The sequence below is a fragment of the Macrotis lagotis genome, chromosome 1 (genome assembly GCF_037893015.1).
Source record: "Macrotis lagotis isolate mMagLag1 chromosome 1, bilby.v1.9.chrom.fasta, whole genome shotgun sequence".
In the NCBI taxonomy this organism is placed as follows: Eukaryota; Metazoa; Chordata; class Mammalia; order Peramelemorphia; family Peramelidae; genus Macrotis; species Macrotis lagotis.
The window spans coordinates 119942239-119964356 of NC_133658.1; the positions used below are offsets into that span (position 1 = coordinate 119942239).

Sequence of the window (22118 nt, forward strand, 5' to 3'; positions counted from 1 at the left end):
CTTAACTTCTGGGTGCCTCTTGATGCTCTCATTCCAGATCTAAGTCATTGTCAAAATACTAGCAAAACAGAACCCAAAACAAATTCATGAAGCACTTCCCTAGAGCCCACTACTCACAGTGACAATGTCCCTCTAAAAGACTACTTTTTGAATCTGATCATTCAATTCTATATCCACTTTAACTAATGCAGATTTTACCCACAAGCATAGCACAAGAGACTTCATTAATTGAAAGCATGGTTGAAAGATAGCTAAATTATTGTTTTCTTTGTACCTTCCCTGTTGATCACCTCCAATTTATCATCCATCCCTCCATCCCTCCATCCCTCTAGCTGTCTGTCTAGCATCCATCTCTCTATACATCTTATTTGTTCATAGCTATTTCTATCTCCAGCATTAGAAGGGGTACCTGGTGCTTAGGGAAAGCTGGACATTCCCTGACTGACTGACTGATAGATCACTATAGCCAGAATGCAGATCAAAATACCCTCTTACTAATGTGTTCTACAGTATTTCCAGGAGTAGAAATTAAACACCACTCTGTGTAGAAAAAACCACTCCCTATTCTGTTTTGTAAAAAAGTGGAGCAATATTTTCCTCTGCCCTTATTCTTCAAGATCTTTCAAAAGTTACAATAACACCTCAGGAATCAAAAATTTAACCTTTCAAAACCAGTCTCAGATGACATAGTTTTGATCACATCTTGATGTCATACATTTCTATAAGCTCTCATTTTGTACCCCTAACTTCATAGAATATCATAATTAGAACACAAAATGAAGCAGCTGGAGGAAATAAAAGCTGCTAGTGGAGTCCTGGTGATTAAAAAAGAAGCTGAAAGTACAGATTCCAGACCTCACAGGGATACTTTATTCATCTATCTAGACCTCATTCAAGGACCACTTTGAGCATTGTCTGGTAGTCACTAATCTGCTTAACTAATTAAACATGTAGAGCTGTAATTTTTTTTATTTCATCTTTTTGGAGACACTGACCAAAATTTATAAAATCTTACACATTTTATTCAGCTTGTATGTATCAGAGAAGTTTTTTGTGCCTGGGTCATTTTTTTAAGCTACAAAAAATTATCATTGGTTCAGTTGTGGCCAACTCTGCATGAATCCATGAACTTTATCCATGGGATTTTATTGATAAAGATACTAGAGTAGTTTGCTGTTGTTTCTTTCTCTATTATGTCCTTATTATACAGATGATGAACTGAGGCAAATAGGAGTTAAATGACTTGTCCAGGGTCACTAGCTAGTAAGTACCCAAGGCCAGATTTGAGCTTATATCTTCTAACTCCAGACCCAATGATTTATCCTTTGTACCACTTAGCTGCTCAGTGCTAATCAGTAAGAACTTAGATTTAGAAAAACTATGCAAAACAATTCTCTAAAAATGATTCATATTTCAAGTTTCTTCTTAATTTATTGGCATGAATTTTTTTGTTTGCAAAGTGAAAAAATAATTGGTAAGGGATAAAAGTATTTTGAGTGTTAAACTCAGTCTATTTTGTACAAAACAGAAACAAAAAAAAATGTGAAAATTTTCCTGAAATGCTTTCGGGAATTGATGCTTAGAATCTTGTTTTACTTGTAGTGGTAGTTAACTATTCTAAAGGTACAATAACAGATTATTGTACATATTGGTTTATTAAATTGAAACTCCCTGATCATATTTTTTTCATTTTGCACATTGTCAGAACCTTGGACCCTAATCCCTTTCTTTGATTGGCAGTAACGGCCAGGGAAAGAACACTTGTATTGTTTGTGATAGTGGCATCTGTTCAACTTGATTCATTTGAGGGTATTTGCATATTCTTAAGTATTTCTTCTGAGAGGGCCTAAATCCTTCTCAAGTGTTTGATGCGTTTTTGAAATTCATTCATAAGGTATCTACATGCACTAATAGTTCTGTATAATATTGCTATGCATAATCTGACAGATAAGGCTAGTTTTTTAAACAAGGTATTCTTTGGGGATGACACATTACATTCTGACTTATTCTGCTGGGCAGAAATGTCAAGTGCTTTGGAAAAGGATGTTTGAATATTTTGATTAAATTAGTATTCCTCATTTGAACAAGTTTGTCAGCCACAATGAATATACAAGTTTTATTGAAAAGAATTCAAAAGTATTTATAGTATCAGATTTTTTGTATCTTGAATTACTAATCTAAGTAGTTCTTTACATTTTTGTTAAAGATTTTTTTTGTTAAAAGGCAGAGATGTAATATAGTATACTGTGTATAGATTGTTTTAATTATTAAAAAAAAACTTGCCATGAGACCACAATAAAATAAAGATTGATATTTTTTTCTCCTAATTTTCACTATTTGCAATGAGAGCTTTTGAAAACTAAATCAAAAATGCTACCATTTTTATTTAAAAGCTTACTTTTTAGAAACAAACAACAGGGTTATATCTGCTTTATATCATTATCTTTTCCTTTTCTTTTCCCTTAAACTTTTCTTTCCCAGCCTCCCTCTTGATCCTCCATACTCTTTCCTGTGAGATCTTTGCTGTCTGTAATACTTTTCCTGTTCCATTTGCAGATCAGAATTGTGGTCTTGTCCAGATCTCAAATCAGAAATGGAACTCCAGACATAGCATAACTTAACCAACATTTCCTTTAAGTTATTATTATATTGAACTTGCTTAAAGAATAGCATTTCTAACTTTTGCTTAGTTTAAGTAAGATGCAGTCTGTCAAAAATATGTCCTTTTTGGCTGCTAATTAAATAAGATCAAATTGCATTACTATGTTTATCTTTCAGGAATCTCCATCAGGACGTAGAAAAGCACTTGCTACTAGCAGCATCAACATGAAACAGTATGCAAGTCCTATGCCTACACAGACTGATGTCAAATTAAAATTCAAGCCATTGTCTAAAAAAGTTGTGTCTGCCACTCTTCAGTTCTCATTATCTTGCATTTTTCTTCGTGAAGGAAAAGCCACGTAAGTTGTTTTTTTTTTTTCCATTAGATATCATGCTTTAAATTTTCTTTCAAATGAAGGACTGGGGAGAGTTGTTCTATTAGACTGACTATAGCTGAGAACATCCTTCACCATATCAGTCATTCTCATCAAACTTTGAGAATCTGAATGAAATGAACTTTTTGCTATAACTGTAGTCACTATATCAAAAAATGAACAGTAACACAAAAGTGAATACAAGTGGCATTACATGTAAAACATTCCCACTATAGAGTGCCCTTTGTGTTTTGCTGTCATCAGGATCAAGCGGTCAGTCATTTTGTGATTCTGAAATGTAGACTGTTCAAGTTTGACTATCTCCTAGCCCCCTTTACCAGAGGCCATTCCTATTTCAAAGTCTTCCATCTGTTTTGTATGTGCCTGCTTATTTATAGATTATCTTCCTGTCTAGAAGACAGAAACAGTTTTTTGCCTTTATATCCCTACCATTTAGTAAAGTGCTTGGCACAGAACAAGTTCTAAATAAATTCTTCTTGATTCACTGATATGAAAAGGCCTCATCTCCAAAAAAGTGATTACTATGTGACAGACATCATACGTAATGCTAGGAGATGATACATTGATGGGAGTTAGAAACCACAGAAATGGATTAATGAATGCATAGTAAATCAGTACATTGTTTGATATTGCTATCCAAAAGTATTCACTAAGCAATTAAATGTATGTGGTCCTGTTTAACACTTTTATAGAACTGGTCCTATACCTCTAGGAGATTTAGAATGAGCAAATAATATAGACAGACACACAAACGTGTGCTTAGGACATGTAGATGACAAGAAAAGAACATTGAAGATAGTAAGTATCTTCTAGGTTTTCACTATAAGTTAATATAACTGGGTGAGAGAACAAGAGTTAAGGATGGAAAAAAAACAAGAAGCAAAAGAACTGCTATATTTCAAAGCATATATTGTATTGGTACAGTGGAAATAAGAATAGGTAATTGTGTTCAGATCATATTTATATTAATGCCTAGCCCTGAATTTTAAGTTCATCACATTTTGAAGTTTGATATCAATTTGCATAGCAGCAAATGTTCCAATTAAAAACAACAAATGAAGATAGTTGACAGTAGTGAATGTACCTAGAGAGGTACAATTAAGGAATCCTTAATGATCCATCCTAGAATATTAAGTCAGGAAACTCAACTAATTTCTCATCTGGCTTTATACTTTGGAACTTCTCTGACTGATTTCTCCACTATGCCCCAGGAACCTCAATCTTGGGCTAAACTCATCATCCTATAAGATCTCACCAGCTTTGGTAACTCTACTGCATCACCATTCTCTGCTTCACTGATTGGAGGTTAGGGCCATGAACTCCATATCAGAACTCTTCATTTGTCAACTAGCAACTGTACTTTGGAACTTCTTTATCAGGCACTCAAGTCTGGTGCCTGTTCCGCAGCCCCTGCTTTTCAGCCTCATTTTGTGTTTTGCATTCTAATTTTGGTTGTAACCTCCTTGGGGTAGGAACTATCTTTCTATTTTAGTATTTTTACTCTAGTGCTTAGCCAATAGTGCAGTGTCTGTCATGTTATTGTTTATTCAATTGTTGCAATCATATACAACTTTTCATGACCCAATTTAGAGTTTTCTTGGCAAAGACAATAGATTTGCCATTTCCTTCTTCAACTTATTTTATAGATGAAGAAACTTAGGCAAACAGGGTTATAGGGTTAAGTGCTTTGTCTAGAGTACATAGCTAGTAAGTGTCAAAGGCTAGATTTGATCTTGGGAAGATGTCTTTCTAACTCCAGGCCACAACTCTTATCTTTTTGAGTCCACCTAACTGCCTATTATAAAGTAGATGCCTAATAAATATTTAATGACAATTATCGACTCAGATTTTATGAGTAAGAACATTTTTCTTTCCTTTTTTTGAAAGATTTTATTTATTTTGAGTTTTACAATTTCCCCCCCAATCTTGCTTCTCTCCCCCCTAACAGAAGTCAGTTTGCCAATCTATACATTGTTTCCATAGTATACATTGATCCAGATTGAATGTGATAAGAGAGAAATTATATCCATAAGGAAGAAAAATAAAGTATAAGAACAAAATTACATAATAAGGTAGTAATGGTTTATTTTTTCTAATTTGAAGGTAATTTTTTTTGGTCTTTATTAAAACACCACAATTCTTTCTAGATACAAATGGTATTCTCCATCACAGATAGTCCAAAACTGTCCCTGATTGTTGCACTAATGGAATGATCAAGTCCTTCAAGATTGATCATCACCCCCATGTTGCTGTTAGGGTGTACAAATGTTTTTCTGGTTCTGCTCATCTTGCTCAGCATCAGTTCATGCAAATCCCTCCAGGCTTCCCTGAATTCCCATCCCTCCTGGTTCCTAATAGAACAGTAGTGTTCTATGACATACATATACCACAGTTTGTTAAGCCATTCCCCAATTGATGACCATTTGCTTGATTTCCAATTTTTTGCCACAGTGCTGCTATGAATATTTTTGTACAAGTGATGTTTTTAAGGTTTTTCATTATCTCTTCAGGGTATGGGCCCAGTAGTGGTATTGCAGGATCAAAGGATATGCACATTTTTGTTGCCCTATGGGCGTAATTCCAAATTGCTCTCCAGAAAGGTTGGGTGAATTCACAGCTCCACCAACAATGTATTAGTGTTCCAGATTTCCCACATGCCTTCCAATATTGATCATTGTCCTTTCTGGTCATATTGGCCATTCTGAGAGGTATGAGGTGGTACCTCAGAGATGCTTTAATTTGCATTTCTCTAGTAAGTAATGATTTAGAACAATTTTTCATATGACTATGAATTGCTTTGATCTCCTCAGCTGTAAATTGCCTTTGCTTATCCTTTGACCATTTATCAATTGGGGAATGACTTGTTTTTTAAAAAATTTAACTCAGGATGGCTAGGTGGCATAGTGGATAAAGCACTGGCCCTGGAGTCAGGAGTACTTGGGTTCAAATGGTCTCAGACACTTAATGATTACCTAGCTGTGTGGCCTTGGGCAAGCTACTTAACCCCGTTTGTCTTGCAAACAACAACAACAAAAAAAATTTAACTCAGTTCTCTGTATATTTTAGAAATGAGTCCTTTTTCAGAAATACTAGTTGTAAAGATTGTTTCCCAGTTTACTATATTTCTTTTGATCTTGGTTACAGTGGTTTATCTGTGCAGAAGCTTAATTTAATATAATCAAAATCATCTAGTTTGTTTTTAGTGATGTTCTCCATCTCTTCCTTGATCGTAAACTGCTTCCCTTCCCATAGATCTGACAGGTGAACTATTCCTTGATCTTCTAGTTTTCTTTTAATAGTCTAAATCCTATGTCCATTTTGATCTCATCTTGGTATAGGGTGTGAGGTGTTCATCAAATCTAAGTTTCAATTTTCCCAACAATTTTTATCAAAAAAGAGTTTTTAATCCCAGTAGCTGGACTCTTTGGGTTTATCAAACAGCAGATTACTATAATCATCTCCTGCTTTTACACCTAGTCTGTTCCACTGGTCCACCACTCTATTTCTTAGCCAATGCCAGACAGTTTTGATGACCTGGTAGTTTTTTAGACCTGGTAGGTCTAAGCCACCTTGTTTGCACTTTTTTTCATTAAATCCCTGGAAATTCTAGACTTTTTATTTCTCCATATGAATTTACTTACAGCTTTTTCTGACTCATTAAAATAATTTTTTGGAATTTTAATTGACAGGGCACTAAACAGGTAGTATAGTTTTGGTAGAATTGTCATTTTTATTATATTAGCTCAACCTATCCATGAGCAGTTGATGTTTGCCCAATTATTTAAATCTCATTTCATTTTCATGAGAAGTTTTTTGTAATTGTTTTCAAAAAGTTTCTGAGTCTGCCTTGGCAAATAGACTCCCAGGTATTTTATATTATCTGAGGTTTACTTTGAATGGGATTTCTCTTTCTGGCTCTTCCTGCTGTATATTGCTAGTCATATATAGAAAAGTTGAGTATTTATGAAGATTTATTGTTTCCAGTAGTTTTTTTAGATGATTTTTTGAGATTCTCTAGGTATACCATCATGTCATCTGCAAAGAGTGAGAGTTTTGTCTCTTTCCCAATTCTAATTCCTTCAATTTCTTTTTCTTCTCTTATTGCTGAAGCTAACATTTCTAATACAGTATTGAATGGTAGTGGTGATAATGGGCATCCTTGTTTCATTCCTGTTCTTACTGGTAATGCTTCCAGCCTATCACTGTTGAACATAATAGCTTCTTGATGGTTTCAGATAGATACTGCTTATTATTCTAAGGAACGGTCTGTTTAATTCCTATATTCTCTAGTGTTTTTAGTAGGAATGGGTGCTGTATTTTGTCAAAAAGCTTTTTCAGCATCTATTGATATAATCATATGATTTCTGATAGGTTTGTTATTGATATAATTAATTATACTGACAGTCGTCCTAATATTGAACCAATCTTACATTCCTGGGGTAAATCCTACTTGATCACAATGTATTATCCTAGTGATAACTTGTTGTAATTGTTTTACTAAGATTTTATTTAAGATTTTTGCATCTATATTAATCAGGGAGATAGGTCTATAATTTTCTTTCTCTGTTTTAACTCTTCCTGTTTTAGATGTCAGCACCATATTGTTGTCATAGAAAGAGTTAGGCAGAGTTCCCTCTTCATCTATTTTTTCAAACAGTTTACATAGAATTGGAACCAATTGTTCCTTAAATGTTTGATAGAATTCACTTGTGAATCTATCAGGCTCTGGAGATTTTTTCTTAGGGAGTTCAATGATGACTTGTTGAATTTCTTTTTCTGAGTTAGGTTTGTTTAGGTATTTAATCTCTTCTTCATTTAACCTGGGCAACTTATATTTTTGTAAATATTCATCCATTTCACTTAGATTTCCAAATTCATTGGCATAGAGTTAGGCAAAATAATTCGGAATTATTACTTTAATTTCCTCCTCATTGGTGGTGAGTTCACCTTTTTCATTTATGGTACTGGCAATTTGGTTTTCTTCTTTTTTTAAATCAAATTGACCAGAGGTTTATCAATTTTATTGGATTTTTCATAAAACCAACTCTTGGTTTTATTTATTATTCAATAGTTTTTTTACTTTTGATTTTATTAATTTCTCCTTTAATTTTTTAGAATTTCTAATTTGGTATTTAATTGGGGGTTTTTAATTTGCTCCTTCTTTAATATTTTTAGTTGCATATTTAATTCATCAATTTCCTATTTATCTAATTTATTCATGTAAGCATTTAAAGATATAATATGGGGAGGCACGCAGTGGATAGAGCACTGTCCCTGGAGTCAGGAGTACCTGAGTTCAAATCTGGCCTCAGACACTTAATAATTACCTAGCTGTGTGGCCTTGGGCAAGTCACTTAACCCCATTGCCTTGCAAAAACCTAAAAAAAAAGATATAATATATCCCCTGACAGCCTCCTTGAGTGAATCCCATAGGTTTCAGTATGCTGTTTCATTATTTTCATTATCTAGGATGAAATAATTCTTTCTATAATTTTTGTTTGATCCACTCATTCTTTAAAGTGAAGTTATTTAGTTTCCAATTAGTTTTGGGTCTATATCTCCCTGGTCCAGTATTGCATATGATTTTTATTGCATTATGATCTGAGAAAGATTTATTCACTATTTCTGCCTTTCTGCAGTTGATCATTAGGTTTTTATGCCATAGTACATGGTCAGTTTTTGTATTAGTTCCATGTACTGCAGAAAAGAAAGTATATTTCTTTCTATCACCATTCAATTTCCTCCATAAGCCTATCATATCTAGATTTTCTAACAATCTATTTACCTCCTTAACTTCTTTCTTGTTTATTTTATGATTAGATTTCTCTAAATCTGAGAGTGGGAGATTGAGGTCTTCCTTTAGTAGAGTTTTGCTGTCTATATCTTCCTGTAGTTCGTTCGGCTTCTTCTCTAAGAATTTGGATACTATCCCATTGGGTATATACATATTCAGTATTGAAATCACTTTATTGTCTATAATACCTTTTAGGATGATATACTTTCCTTCTTTATCTCTTCTAATGCTATCTATTTTTGCAGCTGCTTTGTCTGAAAGAAGGTTTGCTACCCCTGCTTTTTTTCACTTTAGCTGAAGCAAAATATATTTTGCTCCAACCTTTTATCTTTACTCTATATGTATCTCTCTGCTTAAAATGACTTTCTTGTAAGCAGTATATTGTAGGATTCTGGTTTTTAATCCGGTCTGCTATTCACTTATGTTTCAAGGGAGAGTTCATCCCATTTACATTCAAAGTTATAATTAGTAACTCCTCTGATTGTATTTTTCCCCTTTTCCCATTATCCATATTCCCCAGTATTTGATTTCTTATTTTTTTATTTTTTTTTTTTTTTTTTTTAGGATTTTGCAAGGCAAACAGGGTTAAGTGGCTTGCCCAAGGCCACATAGCTAAGTAATTACTAAGTGTCTGAGACCGGATTTGAACCCAGGTACTCCTGACTCAAGGGCCGGTGCTTTATCCACTATGCCACCTAGCTACCCCCAATATTTGATTTCTGAATACCACCACCTTCAATGTGTTTGTCCTCCTATATACACCCCTCCTCTTTCCTTCCCCTTTCCCTTTTTCCTTTCCTTCCTTCTGTTAGTTCCCCTTTTTCTCCCCCTCCCTGTCCCAGCCCTCCCTTTTTCCCCTTTTAATACTTGAAAAAGGTAAGATAAGTTTCTTAACTGAGTGTGTATAAGTTACCTTTAAGCCAAGTCTAATGAGATGAATATTCAGGTGGTTCTCAGCTCCTCCCTTCTTCCCCTCTATCACAGTATGTCTTTTGTACCTCTTAATGTAGTGAGATTTATCCATTCAATCTCCTCCATTCTCCTTCCTTTTGCCCTTTTTTAAGGAGGTAGTATTTTTAAATTATTCTATCTGAGTCACAGAAAATCATGAGTATCCATCACTTCTGGCTAAGTATATTCTCTCTAATAGAGTTACAATTCTCGAGAGTTATTAGAGTCTTTCTCCCAAATAAGAATATAGCCAGTTTCTTTCTTTTGGATAGCATTCTCATGGATAAGTCATGAGTATCCATCACTTCTGCCTAAGTATATTCTCTCTGATAGAGTTACAATTCCCAAGAGTTTTGAGAATCTTTTTTTCCCCATGCTGGGATATAGTCAGTTTCATCTTATTGGATAGTAGTTTTTTTTTTTCTTTTTACCCCCCTTTTGTTTTTTTAACCTTTTCATTTGTCTTTTGAACCTCCTGTTTGATGCCCAAATTTTCTATTTAGCTCTGGTCTTTTCATCAGGAATTGTTGGAAGTCTCCCATTTTGTTAAATAAAAATCTTTTCCCCTGTAAGGATAGGCCCAGTTTTGCCAGATAGTGGATTCTTGGCTGCATTCTAAGCTCCCTTGCTCTTCAGAATATCTCATTCCAGGCCCTTCGATCCCTTAATGTTGATGCAGCCAGGTCCTATGTAATCCTTACTGTGATTCCTTGCTATTTAAGTTGTTTCTTTCTGGCTGCTTCCAGGATTTTCTCTTTTATCTTATAGTTCTGTAATTTGGCCACAACATTCCTTGGTGTTTTCATTTTAGGATCTTTTTTCCATAGGGGATCAATGTATTCTTTTAATAACTATTTTGCCCTCTGGTTCCATGATATCAGGCCAGTTTTCATCACTAAATACTGTATTATTAAGTCCAGACCTTTTTCCCTCTTATATGTTTTCAGGAACACCTATAATTCTCAGGTTGTCCCTCCTCGATCTGTTCTTGAGGTCAGTGGTTTTGCTGATGAGGTATTTTACATTTTCTTCTATTTTTTTTATTTTTTTGGTTTTGTTTAACAGACTTTTACTGTCTCATGAAGTCATTAGTTTCCACAGACTCCAATATTTTTTAAGAGAAGAATTGTCTTCATTTTCCTTTTGCAACTCCTTTTCCAATTGAGCAATTCTATTTTTGTAAGTGTTTTCCATTTGATCAGTTGAGGTTTTGAGAGAATTGTTTTCTTGTTGCAAGGTGTTAATTGTCTCTCCCAAATTTTCCAATTTATTATTAAACTCCTTCCTTATTTCTTCAAGGAAGTCTTTCTTTGCTGGAGAGCAAGTCATATTCTCCTAAGAGGTTCCAGGTCTCTCTAAATTAGTGTCTTTTCCTTCCAAGAATTTTTCTATGGACCCTCCTTTTCCCTGGCCTTTCTTCATTATCCTAAGACCTTGTGTTGTAGAGGTGCTCAGTTCGCAAAGGTTTGGTTTTGGGCTCCCTAGAGGCCTTGCTCACTGAGTGTAATTTCTCCAGGTGACCAATAGGGGATGTTGGCTGCTTTCTCCCAAGTGTCTATGACCTTGATTGAGACCCTCTCCCTTGGTCTGGAGGGAGTGGTTGAGGCTGCTGAATACTTTTATCTTTGATCTATGGTAGGCTATACCCTGGAGAGAGGTAGTCACTCTCTCTGTTCACACCTGAGCTGGTTCTGCTGCACCACCTTAGCCTGGGGCGGAGGGTGGGCTGTAATTGTGTTTGTCCTGGGAAGAGGCATCAGCTGAAATGAAGGGACTCTGAGTTCCTCCAGCCCAGAGGGGCCCAGGAATAGATGTCTGCAGCTCTCCCACACTGGAACTCTCCCTCCAGCCCTGCCAGCAAGCTCCAGACAGTCAGTGCCACAACCAATGCCTCTGCTCCCTAGTTGGCCCAAGCCCTTGTGCCCCACCAACCTCTAGCCCCACAGCTGATTAAGCTACTGTGGTTCTCAGGCCCTCAGGCTCCCAGGCTTCTGCCACCTGCTAATCATGCTAATCTGAGGCTGATCTGTGCTCCAAGTCTCACCCAGACCTGTGCTCTTTGCAGAGTCTGCCCTCTGCGAATGGACTCACCCACAATCTCAAGGAGACAGATTCTGAAGTGGATCTTCTTCTCCTGACTTTGCTTTCTGGATTTTGTAGATTGGATTTATGTTAAGAGGTTTGTTTCACATCATATGAGGGAAGTTCAGGAGACCTTTAGCACTGTGCCTGTCTTCTCTCAACTGTCTCGGCCAGAAGTCAAGTAAGATACATTATTGAATTAAAATATTTTTGAGTCAAAACATGGATTGAAAATTTTAAAAAAAAGGAAAGCAAATTTAGAAAGTGATAAGAAAACATTAATAGAAAATCCTTTGATTAAAATGTCTTTGATGCTTCAGAAATTGCAAACTAATCATAGCATGTTCAGGAGCCAGGAAAATTCAGTCAAATCAGATGGTCCAAATGAATATAAAATTGCTCACTTTCAACTTAAAAAATAAACATATTTAGCAACTCCTTTCCACTCCTCACATAAAATTTACTTTTAAAATGTTCAAGTATCAGGTCGGCTAGGTGGTGCAGTGGATAAAGCACCAGCCTTGGAGTCAAGAGTACCTGGGGTTCAAATCCGACCTCAGACACTTAATAATTACCTAGTTATGTGGCCTTGAACAAGCCACTTAACTCCATTTCTTTGAAAAATCTAAAACAAAAATGTTCAAGTATCAAGGCAATAAAAGGGGGAAGTTGCTTCAAAGAAAAATAAAACATTTATGCATTGTTAATATAGTAAATAACAGAAGATTTATGTCAAGGGAAGTGATTGTAACTTCTCTATAAATCTGCAAATTAGCAATGTAGGATAAGGTCCTTTACTATTGACTCAGACTCTCCATGGTGGTGCATGGAGTATATTATCAAAGCACTTTACCAGCCTCATCCTGGATGCAAATCCATCTTACTTTTAATATAAGATAGGAAATTTCTATTTCTAAGAGATAACTATATATTTATGTACTTTATGCAAAGCATTCCCAACTTGCTCTCTTTTTCTTTTTTAAATCTATAATTAGCACAGCGGACAGGGCAGATTCTGGAGTCAGAGGACCTATTTTCAAATCCCACCTCTGAAGCTAACTATCTGTGCGACTGACTACAAGTACTTTGCCTCCTTGGGCCTAGATTTCTCACCTTTCTAAAGACTGGGACTAAATGACCATTGAAGTCCTTTCTAATTCTATCTCTATGACCCTTTACTCTTGTGATGCTATGAAAATAACATTGAAAATAAAAAGTACTTTGGTTTTGTATTAAATAACTTATTATTGAATCAGAAATTATTGGGGGGAAACCATCAGTAGTACCATAACCTTTGTATTTTCCTTAGTGATTATAATGCACCTTCCTTCAAATTAGTTCCAGCACTTGTTTTATTCATGAATTGATGATAAAAAAAAAAAGGTAGAACTGAAAGGTTTTCTCTAGCTGTACTGCTTTTGAACTTTGTACTTCTCCATCATTCTCCGCATGCCCGCCATTATTTAATTTCCTTTTTATATGTTATCTTTCCCTGTTAAAATGTTAGTTCTTTGAGGACAGGAATTCTTTATTTGTATCCCCAGTATTTAACTTAGGGCCTGGCACATAGTAAGTGCGTAATAAATATTTACAGCACATTGAACTAAAGTATCTTCTCAATAATTTGATGCACATGGATGGCATTAAGCTATATAACTACACCAAAAACATATTAAACAGCTCCCTTTTGTTTGGTCTTTCTACAATGATATAAAAATATAAATTGTTATTTAGTGTGAAATTCTTAATATAATGAAAAAAGAAAGAGATTTAAGACTTCAAGATTGATTGTAGATAACATGTTAAAACAATGGATGAAGACAATGCATAGGGATACTTGGATGCCCCTCAGGGAAGACATATCAAATATATCAAAGAGAAGTTGGGCTCTTAATATGTCAAGAAACGTATTGGTGTCTTGGAATCAAAGTTGAATTAGAAGAATACCTTTAAAACAACACCCATTAAATACCAGTCCTGATGTACTCTTTCAGAACTGTAGAATTGACCATAATAGATTTGAAAAATATCCAAATAAAAGCCCATTCACCTATTTTTGTTGATGATGATGATAATGATAATAATAATAATAATAATAAACATTTGCATAGTGCTTTAGTTTCCAAAGTGCTCGTTGTAACTGAGTCAGTGAGTTAGGGGGTTGTTCACCCCAGTTATATGAAGACTTTCTTTGGTGGAATGGGTAGGTGAGAACATTTTATTTCAGCAGCTTTGAGGGCAACTGAAACAGGCATGTGGAATGCTTAGAACTTGATTACACATCCAAGACACAAGGCCTCCACCTGCATCCTTAGCCACTACCAGTCATTTTGACTTTTGTCTTGTTATTGAACTCTCGTGACTCTGGAAAAGAGGGTTAGGGCTCCAAGTTCTTGCAACTCTGCCTCACTTAAATATAATTTATGCACAAATCAAAAGATATCACTGATAGGGGAAGCTGGGTTGCCCAGATGGATAGAGCACTGGTTCTGGAGTCAGGAGAACCAGAGTTCAAATCAGACCTCAGACACTTAATAATTACCTAGCTGTATGATCTTGGGCAAATCAATTAAGCCCACTGCCTTGCAAAAAAAAAAAGCTAAAAAAAGATATCACTTATATCAAGAAAAGACAATTAACAGCTTGGTAAAAGAGATGCAAGAAATATTTTTGGTTACTTTAAAAAAATAACACCTTAAAAATTATCCAAATGGAAAAAGAAATATAAAAATTCACTAATGAAAATAACTCCTAAAAAATCAGAATTGACCAAATGGAGAAAAGGTCCAAAAGCTCACCAAAGAAAATAATTTTTTTAAAAACTTAGAATGGACAAATGAAAGGACTCCATGAGATATCAAGAAACAATAGAACAAAATCAAAAGAATGAAAAATTAGAAGAAGAAAATGTAATCTACCTCACTGTAAAAATAAATGACCTGAAAAATAGATCTAGGAGAGATAATTTAAGAATTCTTAGACTACATGAAAGTGATGATCAAAGAACAGGTATACACTTTATATTTCAAGGCATAATCAAGGAACCAGGTTAAATAGAAACTAAAAGAATTTACCAGTCACCATCTGATAGAAATCCCAAAATAAAAATTCCCAGGAAGTAGTATAGTCTAATCTAATTTCAAGGTTCCTACATCACAAAGAAATAGTTCAAAAAGCCAGAAGTAAATCATTCAAATACCTTTGTGCCACAATCAGGATTACTCACGATTTAGTGACTACCATGCTAAAGGAGTAGAGGACTTAGAAAATATGATAGAGACCAATATCTCAAAATGTGAACTAAAATAAAGTCCAAATGGATAAATGATTGAGACAAAGAGTGATATCATAAGAAAATTGGGAGAGCATAGAAAAATTTACCTGTCTGAGCTACGCTGATAAGGGAGGAGTTTGTGACTAAACAAGAGTTAGGATCAAAGGAAATAAAATGGATAATTTAATTACATAAAATAAAAAGCTTTGATACAAACAAAACCAATATAGCCAAAATCAGAAGGGAAACAGAAAACTGATAAAAGATTTTCATAACAAGTTTTTCTGATAAAGATTTCATTTTTCAAATATATAGTGAAACTGGGTCAGATTTAGAAAAATAAGAGCCACTCTTCATTTAATAAAATGATTGAAAGATAGGAACAGTTTTTAATAAGAAGTTAAAATATCAGTGACTTTTAAAAAATTCTCTAAATCACTAATAATTAGAGAAGCCCATAGCTAGTGTTGCCATCTCTACCCCAGAGTCACAGACTTCTCCCTCTGACAGGTGTCTTGGATGTGAAAAATGTCTCTTCTCAAACTTTGATTGGCTCTGTCACTCCAGAATTTTATTTGGACATTATTTTTAAAGTGTTTGTTGTTGTTGTTGTTGTTTTGTTTTTTGGGTAGGAAAATTAGACTGTAGTACTTCCTCCGTCATCTTGACTCTGCCTTCAGTAGCACAGTCATTTAAGAATGATGTCAGGAACACCAAATCTAAAGTGAGATTAGGGGCATAATGAATGCTAAGGACAACCAAAAATCTTTTTTGCTACATTGGTTGTAAGAGAAAAAAACTTGATAAGATGGCTACTTAAGATGAGTGGGCTGTGAATAACAGATGGTAGAAAGTAATCAGAACTATATGATCTTTTGATTGGGAGAATAATATTAATGACATACTTCTAAAATACTAGAAAATAAATTCTGGATCCAAAAAGATTTCAAAAGGATATTGGGCCATGTAAAATATGATGAAATTTAATAGTCATAATTGTAAATTACCACATTTGGATTAAAAAAATAGTTTCATAAATATAGATAAGGAGAGGTCGCTACCCAGCAATTCTGTAAAATAGATCTAGGGATTTTAACATATTATAAGTACAATATGTACTGCAGTCTGACATGATAGTCCCAAAATTAATGTGATTTTGGACTCCACTTAAAGAAATACAGTGTCCTAAATGAGGGACATCATTGTTCTACTATAAACTAGCCTCGTCATATCTGGAGTACTATATTCAGTTCTGGAACAAGTTTAGGAACAACAGTAACAAGCTAGAAAATATCCTCAAAAGCACCTAGATAGTGAGAGAACTAGAGAATATTGCCACATGAGAATCAGTAGAAGGACCCAACCATGCTTTTGACTGGAGAACAGAAGAAATAGGGAGAGATTCTGTCAGCTGTTTCCAAGTATTGAAAGGTTGTCATGTGGTAGAAGTAGATTTGTTCTGTTTAGACATCCTACAGGGCAGAACTAGAAACAATTATTGGATATTACAAAATGGTAGATTTGGATCTGAAAGAAAAACTTGAGAGTGCAATGGACTGAGATAATGGTGCCCATACTAGAGACCTTCAAGCAGAGGTAGTATAAGCCTTGGGGAGAGGGATGATTTTCTTCAGACAGATACAGTTTGCTGTATTTGTCCTTCCTGCTCTTAGTTTCTGTGATAAAGAAGCACTTTTCACATCTGTTTTTGTTTGTTAATTTGATTTTGTCAGGGAACTTTACTGCCCTTCTTAATAGTTATTAAACCTTTATTTTATAGATGAGCAGTAAAAGATGTTTGTTTTATAAGAACAAAATATTAATAGTATTACCATTTGATGCTATAACTTGTATTTTAAATGATTGGTTTAGGGATGAAGACATGCAAAGTTTGGCCAGTTTGATGAGTATGAAGCAGGCTGACATTGGTAATTTAGATGACTTTGAAGAGGACAATGAAGATGATGAGGAGAACAGAGTGAACCAAGAAGAAAAGGCTGCAAAAATTACAGGTTGGCCATCTTATATCATAGCTCAAAGTTTTGAATATTTTTTGGTGGGAGGGGCTGTAGGGATGATGTTGACATGGATCATGGAATTTTGTTTTTTCAGAAAATCTTTCTATTCAGTAGACCATTTTTCTTTATCATAGACTTTCCAAAGATGAAACTTTGTGATACTTCTATGCATACATCTGCATCTATAATCTACATTGCTCTCTCACTCTGTGTGTGTGGGTATATACGTGTGTGTGTGTGTGTATATATATATATATATATATATATGTGTGTGTGTGTGTGTGTGTGTTTGTGTATAGTATATATATATATATATATATATATAGAGAGAGAGAGAGAGAGAGAGAGAGAGAGAGAGAGAGAATAAGATAACCTCATTTAAAGGAACAGTGTTTTATAGTCTATTACATTGACAAAATCTAGAACTTTATGAGATCTGATCATAAAAACATCTTCAGATATTTCTTTTAGCTAGTCAGTTGTACAAGAAACTTGGAGAAATGGCATACCATTTCCTTTCTCAACTTCCTCCCTAAATTCTTTCCCCACTAGTTTGTCTCACATTGATTTTGTTTTACTTTGGTCTCCTCTTTGTACTTAACTGTATTTATGATTATATAATGCTATATATATTGCTGTGTTTAGTTTTAAACTATTTTTGTTGTACAGACAGATCTTATTTCCTTAACTAAGTTTTAAGTCTTTTGAGGACAGGAAAACTATTTTTTATTTTTTTAGTATTTCTCATGATCCCAACTTCACGTAGTTGGTTATATTGCTATAGTTTAGTTAATCCTTTATAAGTTAATGTATTGAGTCATAGGTTTTGAGAATTGGAAGGATCTCAGAGGTCATAGAAAGTACTCATCCTTAAAAAGGATAATATTGGTCATTAGTATGTTATGTATTACTATTCTAATATTGTTGCCAGTAACAACACTATGAGCATGTAGAAAGAATATGTATGAACACTGTATGTCAGTATTTTCTCCAGAAAATGACTGTGACATACATAAGGGCCCTTCTGGTATACTTCACTTTAATTTTATTTTATTATTTGGTGAGACTGAAAGATTCCTGCCCCCCCCCCCCATTTTCAGTGTGTTAGTATTCTTTGAGGAACAAAATTGCTAAAAAGGGAGGAAGCTATTTTTACAGAGTGAAGCTTACTAAACAGTCACATTAATTTACTTAACATTTGCTATATGTTATTGATTCCATAGTAGATATTAATTTCTCTTGTGAATTCAATTTTCCAGCAGCCAGTCAATTAGCAAGCATTAAGTGTCTATTTACTAAAATATATGTATAGTATTGTATAATATTTTATCATTTTAATACCATAATAATTCTTTGGTACAAAGGGAGGGCCAAAGAAATTTTTTGTGCCATGCCCCTAATCCTCATGGTGTAGGAAGGGATAACTATATTGTTTTTCTGTATTCTGTTTAGTTTACTTTGCATTCATTCATAAAAGACTTTCTGTAATTAAAATACTATTAGAAATGAAAAGTTTTCAAGCAAATTAAAGAGAAAAATGTTAACTTTTCCTTAATAAAATTGTATAAGAAATAATTAATGAACTATAAAAATAAAATGATATTTTGTCTGACTGATCTCAAGTCCTGTTTTTGCCTTTGACCCAGATAGGAATCTGAAAGCAATTCGTAGACAAAGGTAGACATGTTTGGCTTGTTTTTCCTTAAATTAAAACATTACTCTTTCTTCTCTTGTTAGTTAATATCTCAATCTAACTTGGGTAAACCTAGTTCTAACTAGGTTGTCTCATTCATCTCAAAGCCTATGTTTTATTGGGGTTTTTTCAGAATTGGCTTTCTCCTCCAGTTTTAAATGTCACCTCTGCTTTCATTCGGCTCTCCCTTCCCTCAAACCTCCTGCCAGTTTCTGGCTTCCTGGCTAAGAGTGTCTGCCCTATGTTTCTTTTCTTATTTCTTTGCTATAAAGACTTACATTAAAAGGTGATGTCTTACCCTTAAATCTTTACCATGTATATATATATATATCATCATCCTCCCCTTCTAGAACTTCCTATTTTGATTGTTATACTTTGGGTGGATACCTAATTTGGTTTAGCCCATTTGCAGCTAGAATTCCTGGAAACCTCCAACCTCAGGATACCCAAGGACAAAAATTTTATGAATAAAACACCATTCCTTGGAGTAGTAGTATTTTCTACTTTTTTATTGGCTACTAAAACATAAGAATCTTATCTAGGTTATAATTCACTAAATACTTTATTTTCTAATGGTTTATAAAATCTTCTTTCATATACATATATTTCCATTGTAAAGTTATAGTTGTTAATACTGTACCTGCTTGTTATTCATTACATACACAAACCATGAATTTTATTCAGTTAATTATTTTAACTAGCCATATATGACCCTGAGCAAGTTGCTTAGCTTCTATTTACCTAAGTTTCTTCTCTTATAAAATAATAATTATTGCACCTACTTCACAGAGTTGTTGTGAGGATCAAATTAAATAATAATCGTAAAGAACTTAGTATAGAGCCTGCCACAGAGTAAGTGCTATATGAATATTAACAATTATTATTATTATTTTTATTATTATCATTTAATGATCATATTATGTACATATTTTGCATAATTTTCTCAGTGCCTCAGTTACTCCCAGGTTGTATATTAAATAAATTTAGAACTTGGTATCCTCTCATAATTAATATCCTTTAAAAGTTGAATAAATTATAACTAAATAGACTAGTCTTTTGATCTTGTTGGACAATCTTGTTAGTAACTTTATTAACTCAGAATATATATCTTGTGAAAATTTATTTGTCCCCTAAATTTATCTACATTTAGAGGAATTCTTTCCACCCATCACTTCCTTTAAAAATATGCCATATCGGGGCAGCTAGGTGGCTCAGTGGATAAAGCCCTGGCCCTGGAGTCAGGAGTACCTGGGTTCAAATCCAGTCTCAGACACTTACTAATTACCTAGCTGTGTGGCCTTGGGCAAGCCACTTAACCCCGTTTGCCTAACAAAAACCTAAAAAAAAATATGCCATATCAATAAGCAATAAGCAATACATTGAGTTTCCTTAATAGAAATTTCCTTGAAGAATGAAGGAAAACAGAAATTTAAACTTGGAGCTGCTTTTTTTTAATTTCTAATTCAATCTTGATTTTAAAAAAATACTGGGGTATCAAACTATGCTAACTTACATCATTGATTTAGAAATATTCTTAGAAAATTTAGTTTTAATTCAGAATAATATTTTATACTACTGAAGTTTTATATAAAATTTAAATTTTATTCACAAACACAGAAAGCAGTGACTCATTCTGGGAGCCAGTTTTAACTATTTGAATGATTGTCTTAAATGTTCTCATTTGCATAGTCTTCATGTTCTGTGCTTCTTTTTCAAATTCTGGAAAAGCATAATATTCTAATGCCTAAGATAGATCACAGAAATAACACACCTTAAATGTATTCTCTTGATTAACAAAATGTCTTTTCTCTCTTTTTCTCTGTCTTTTTTAACAACAGCATGCTTCTACTTCTTTTCAATTAAATGACCTTACCTTACATTTGTCTCGACTGGCTTCTGTTTACAGAAATTGTAAACCAGTTGAATGCTCTGAGCAGCTTAGATGAAGATCAAGATGACTGCATAAAGCAAGCAAATATGCCTTCAGCTAAATCAGCCAGTTCTTCTGAAGGTCTATGAGCTTACCCCCTTTCTTTCTGTTTCTGATTGCTTGTATTTATTGTGATCTGCTATTTCTTGACTTATGCCTATGTTCAGCTGTCAGTTTTGTCTTTGTGCTTTTTTCCTTGAATGTTCTGTTTAGTAATTTGTAGTACACCAACAGGAAACAACATAATAATCCATCACCTTCATAACAGGATCCGAGTCAATAATGATTTTAAAATACCCTATGAAATTATGTATGCTTGGCCATTTATTTTACCTAAAATTGTTTCTGAATTATGTGAATATATTATTGGTATATTCTTTAGAAAACATTTCCCTATATTGTATGCCAAAACCAACATCCATGTTTTGTAAGTAAGGGATTTAGTTGTTGTTTTTAACCTTTTAAACTCTTATTGTGCAACCTTATTGGAATTAAAACTGGAAGAGATATATTATTTAGTACAAACCTCCTTTTCATGATTGAGAAAATAAATCAAGAGAAGTGAAAAGACTTGCTATACATTACAGACATTAGAGTAGTACCAGAATTGGAACAATCAGGAAAAATATTTTATTCGTTTGGTTTCTTTAACATGAAAATGTTGATGTGCTACAAAATACATGAATTATTTCTGCCATTGGCAAAACATCATTTATACCTTATTGTTTCCAGGTTGGTGTGAATTTTTAGAATTTAAAATGTTTATTGTAATTACATTTTATTCACATAAATGACTTAATGAAGATACCTTAAATTTATTTTCAGAACTTATCAACAAGCTTAATTTTTTGGATGAAGTAGAACAAGATTTTACCACTTTAAGTTCAAATCCATTTGATGATCCTGATATACCTGAATTAAATCCATTTGGAGATCCTGATTCAGAAGGTAGTTTTTTCTTTTCATGTCTATATTTTAATATTAAATCACATATATTTGTATATTATGTCATTGTATATTGTAATGAAGAGAGTAGCACATCACTCTTTGATAATTTTTCTTTTGAAAATTTATATAAAAGGACACTAAATTTAAGTTATTTTATACTTCTGTTTTAAATCAGTCAGCTAGGTAGTTAAGCCCTGGTATTAATTATAATAATTTTACTAAGGCACATGGGGAAATTAATACTTACTTTTAGTATCTTTTATTCTTTTTTTAAATTTTTATTTCTTTAAGGCAATGGGATTAAGTGACTTGGCCAAGGTCACACAGCTACGGCATTATTAAGTGTCTGAGACTGAATTTGAACTCAGGTCCTCCTGTGTAACTTTTACTCTTTTTTGAACCCTCAGGGACTTTAAAAGAAGGTTACAATTG

General features: G+C 33.8%; 1 protein-coding gene across 13 annotated transcripts in view; it reads left to right on the forward strand.

The window, feature by feature from the left end:
* Positions 1–22118, forward strand: part of EHBP1 (EH domain binding protein 1) — a 369287-nt gene that overhangs the window by 132476 nt on the left and 214693 nt on the right. For 11 of the 13 annotated variants that reach the window (XM_074206989.1, XM_074206999.1, XM_074207026.1 and 8 more), the window contains 3 exons: positions 2779–2960; positions 16970–17109; positions 21564–21686. In XM_074206989.1, coding sequence (XP_074063090.1) covers positions 2779–2960; positions 16970–17109; positions 21564–21686 — 445 coding nt within the window. Of the gene's footprint in view, positions 1–2778; positions 2961–16969; positions 17110–20714; positions 20820–21563; positions 21687–22118 lie in introns of all 13 variants that reach the window. The other 2 variants (XM_074207073.1, XM_074207081.1) reach the window with 1 other exon arrangement.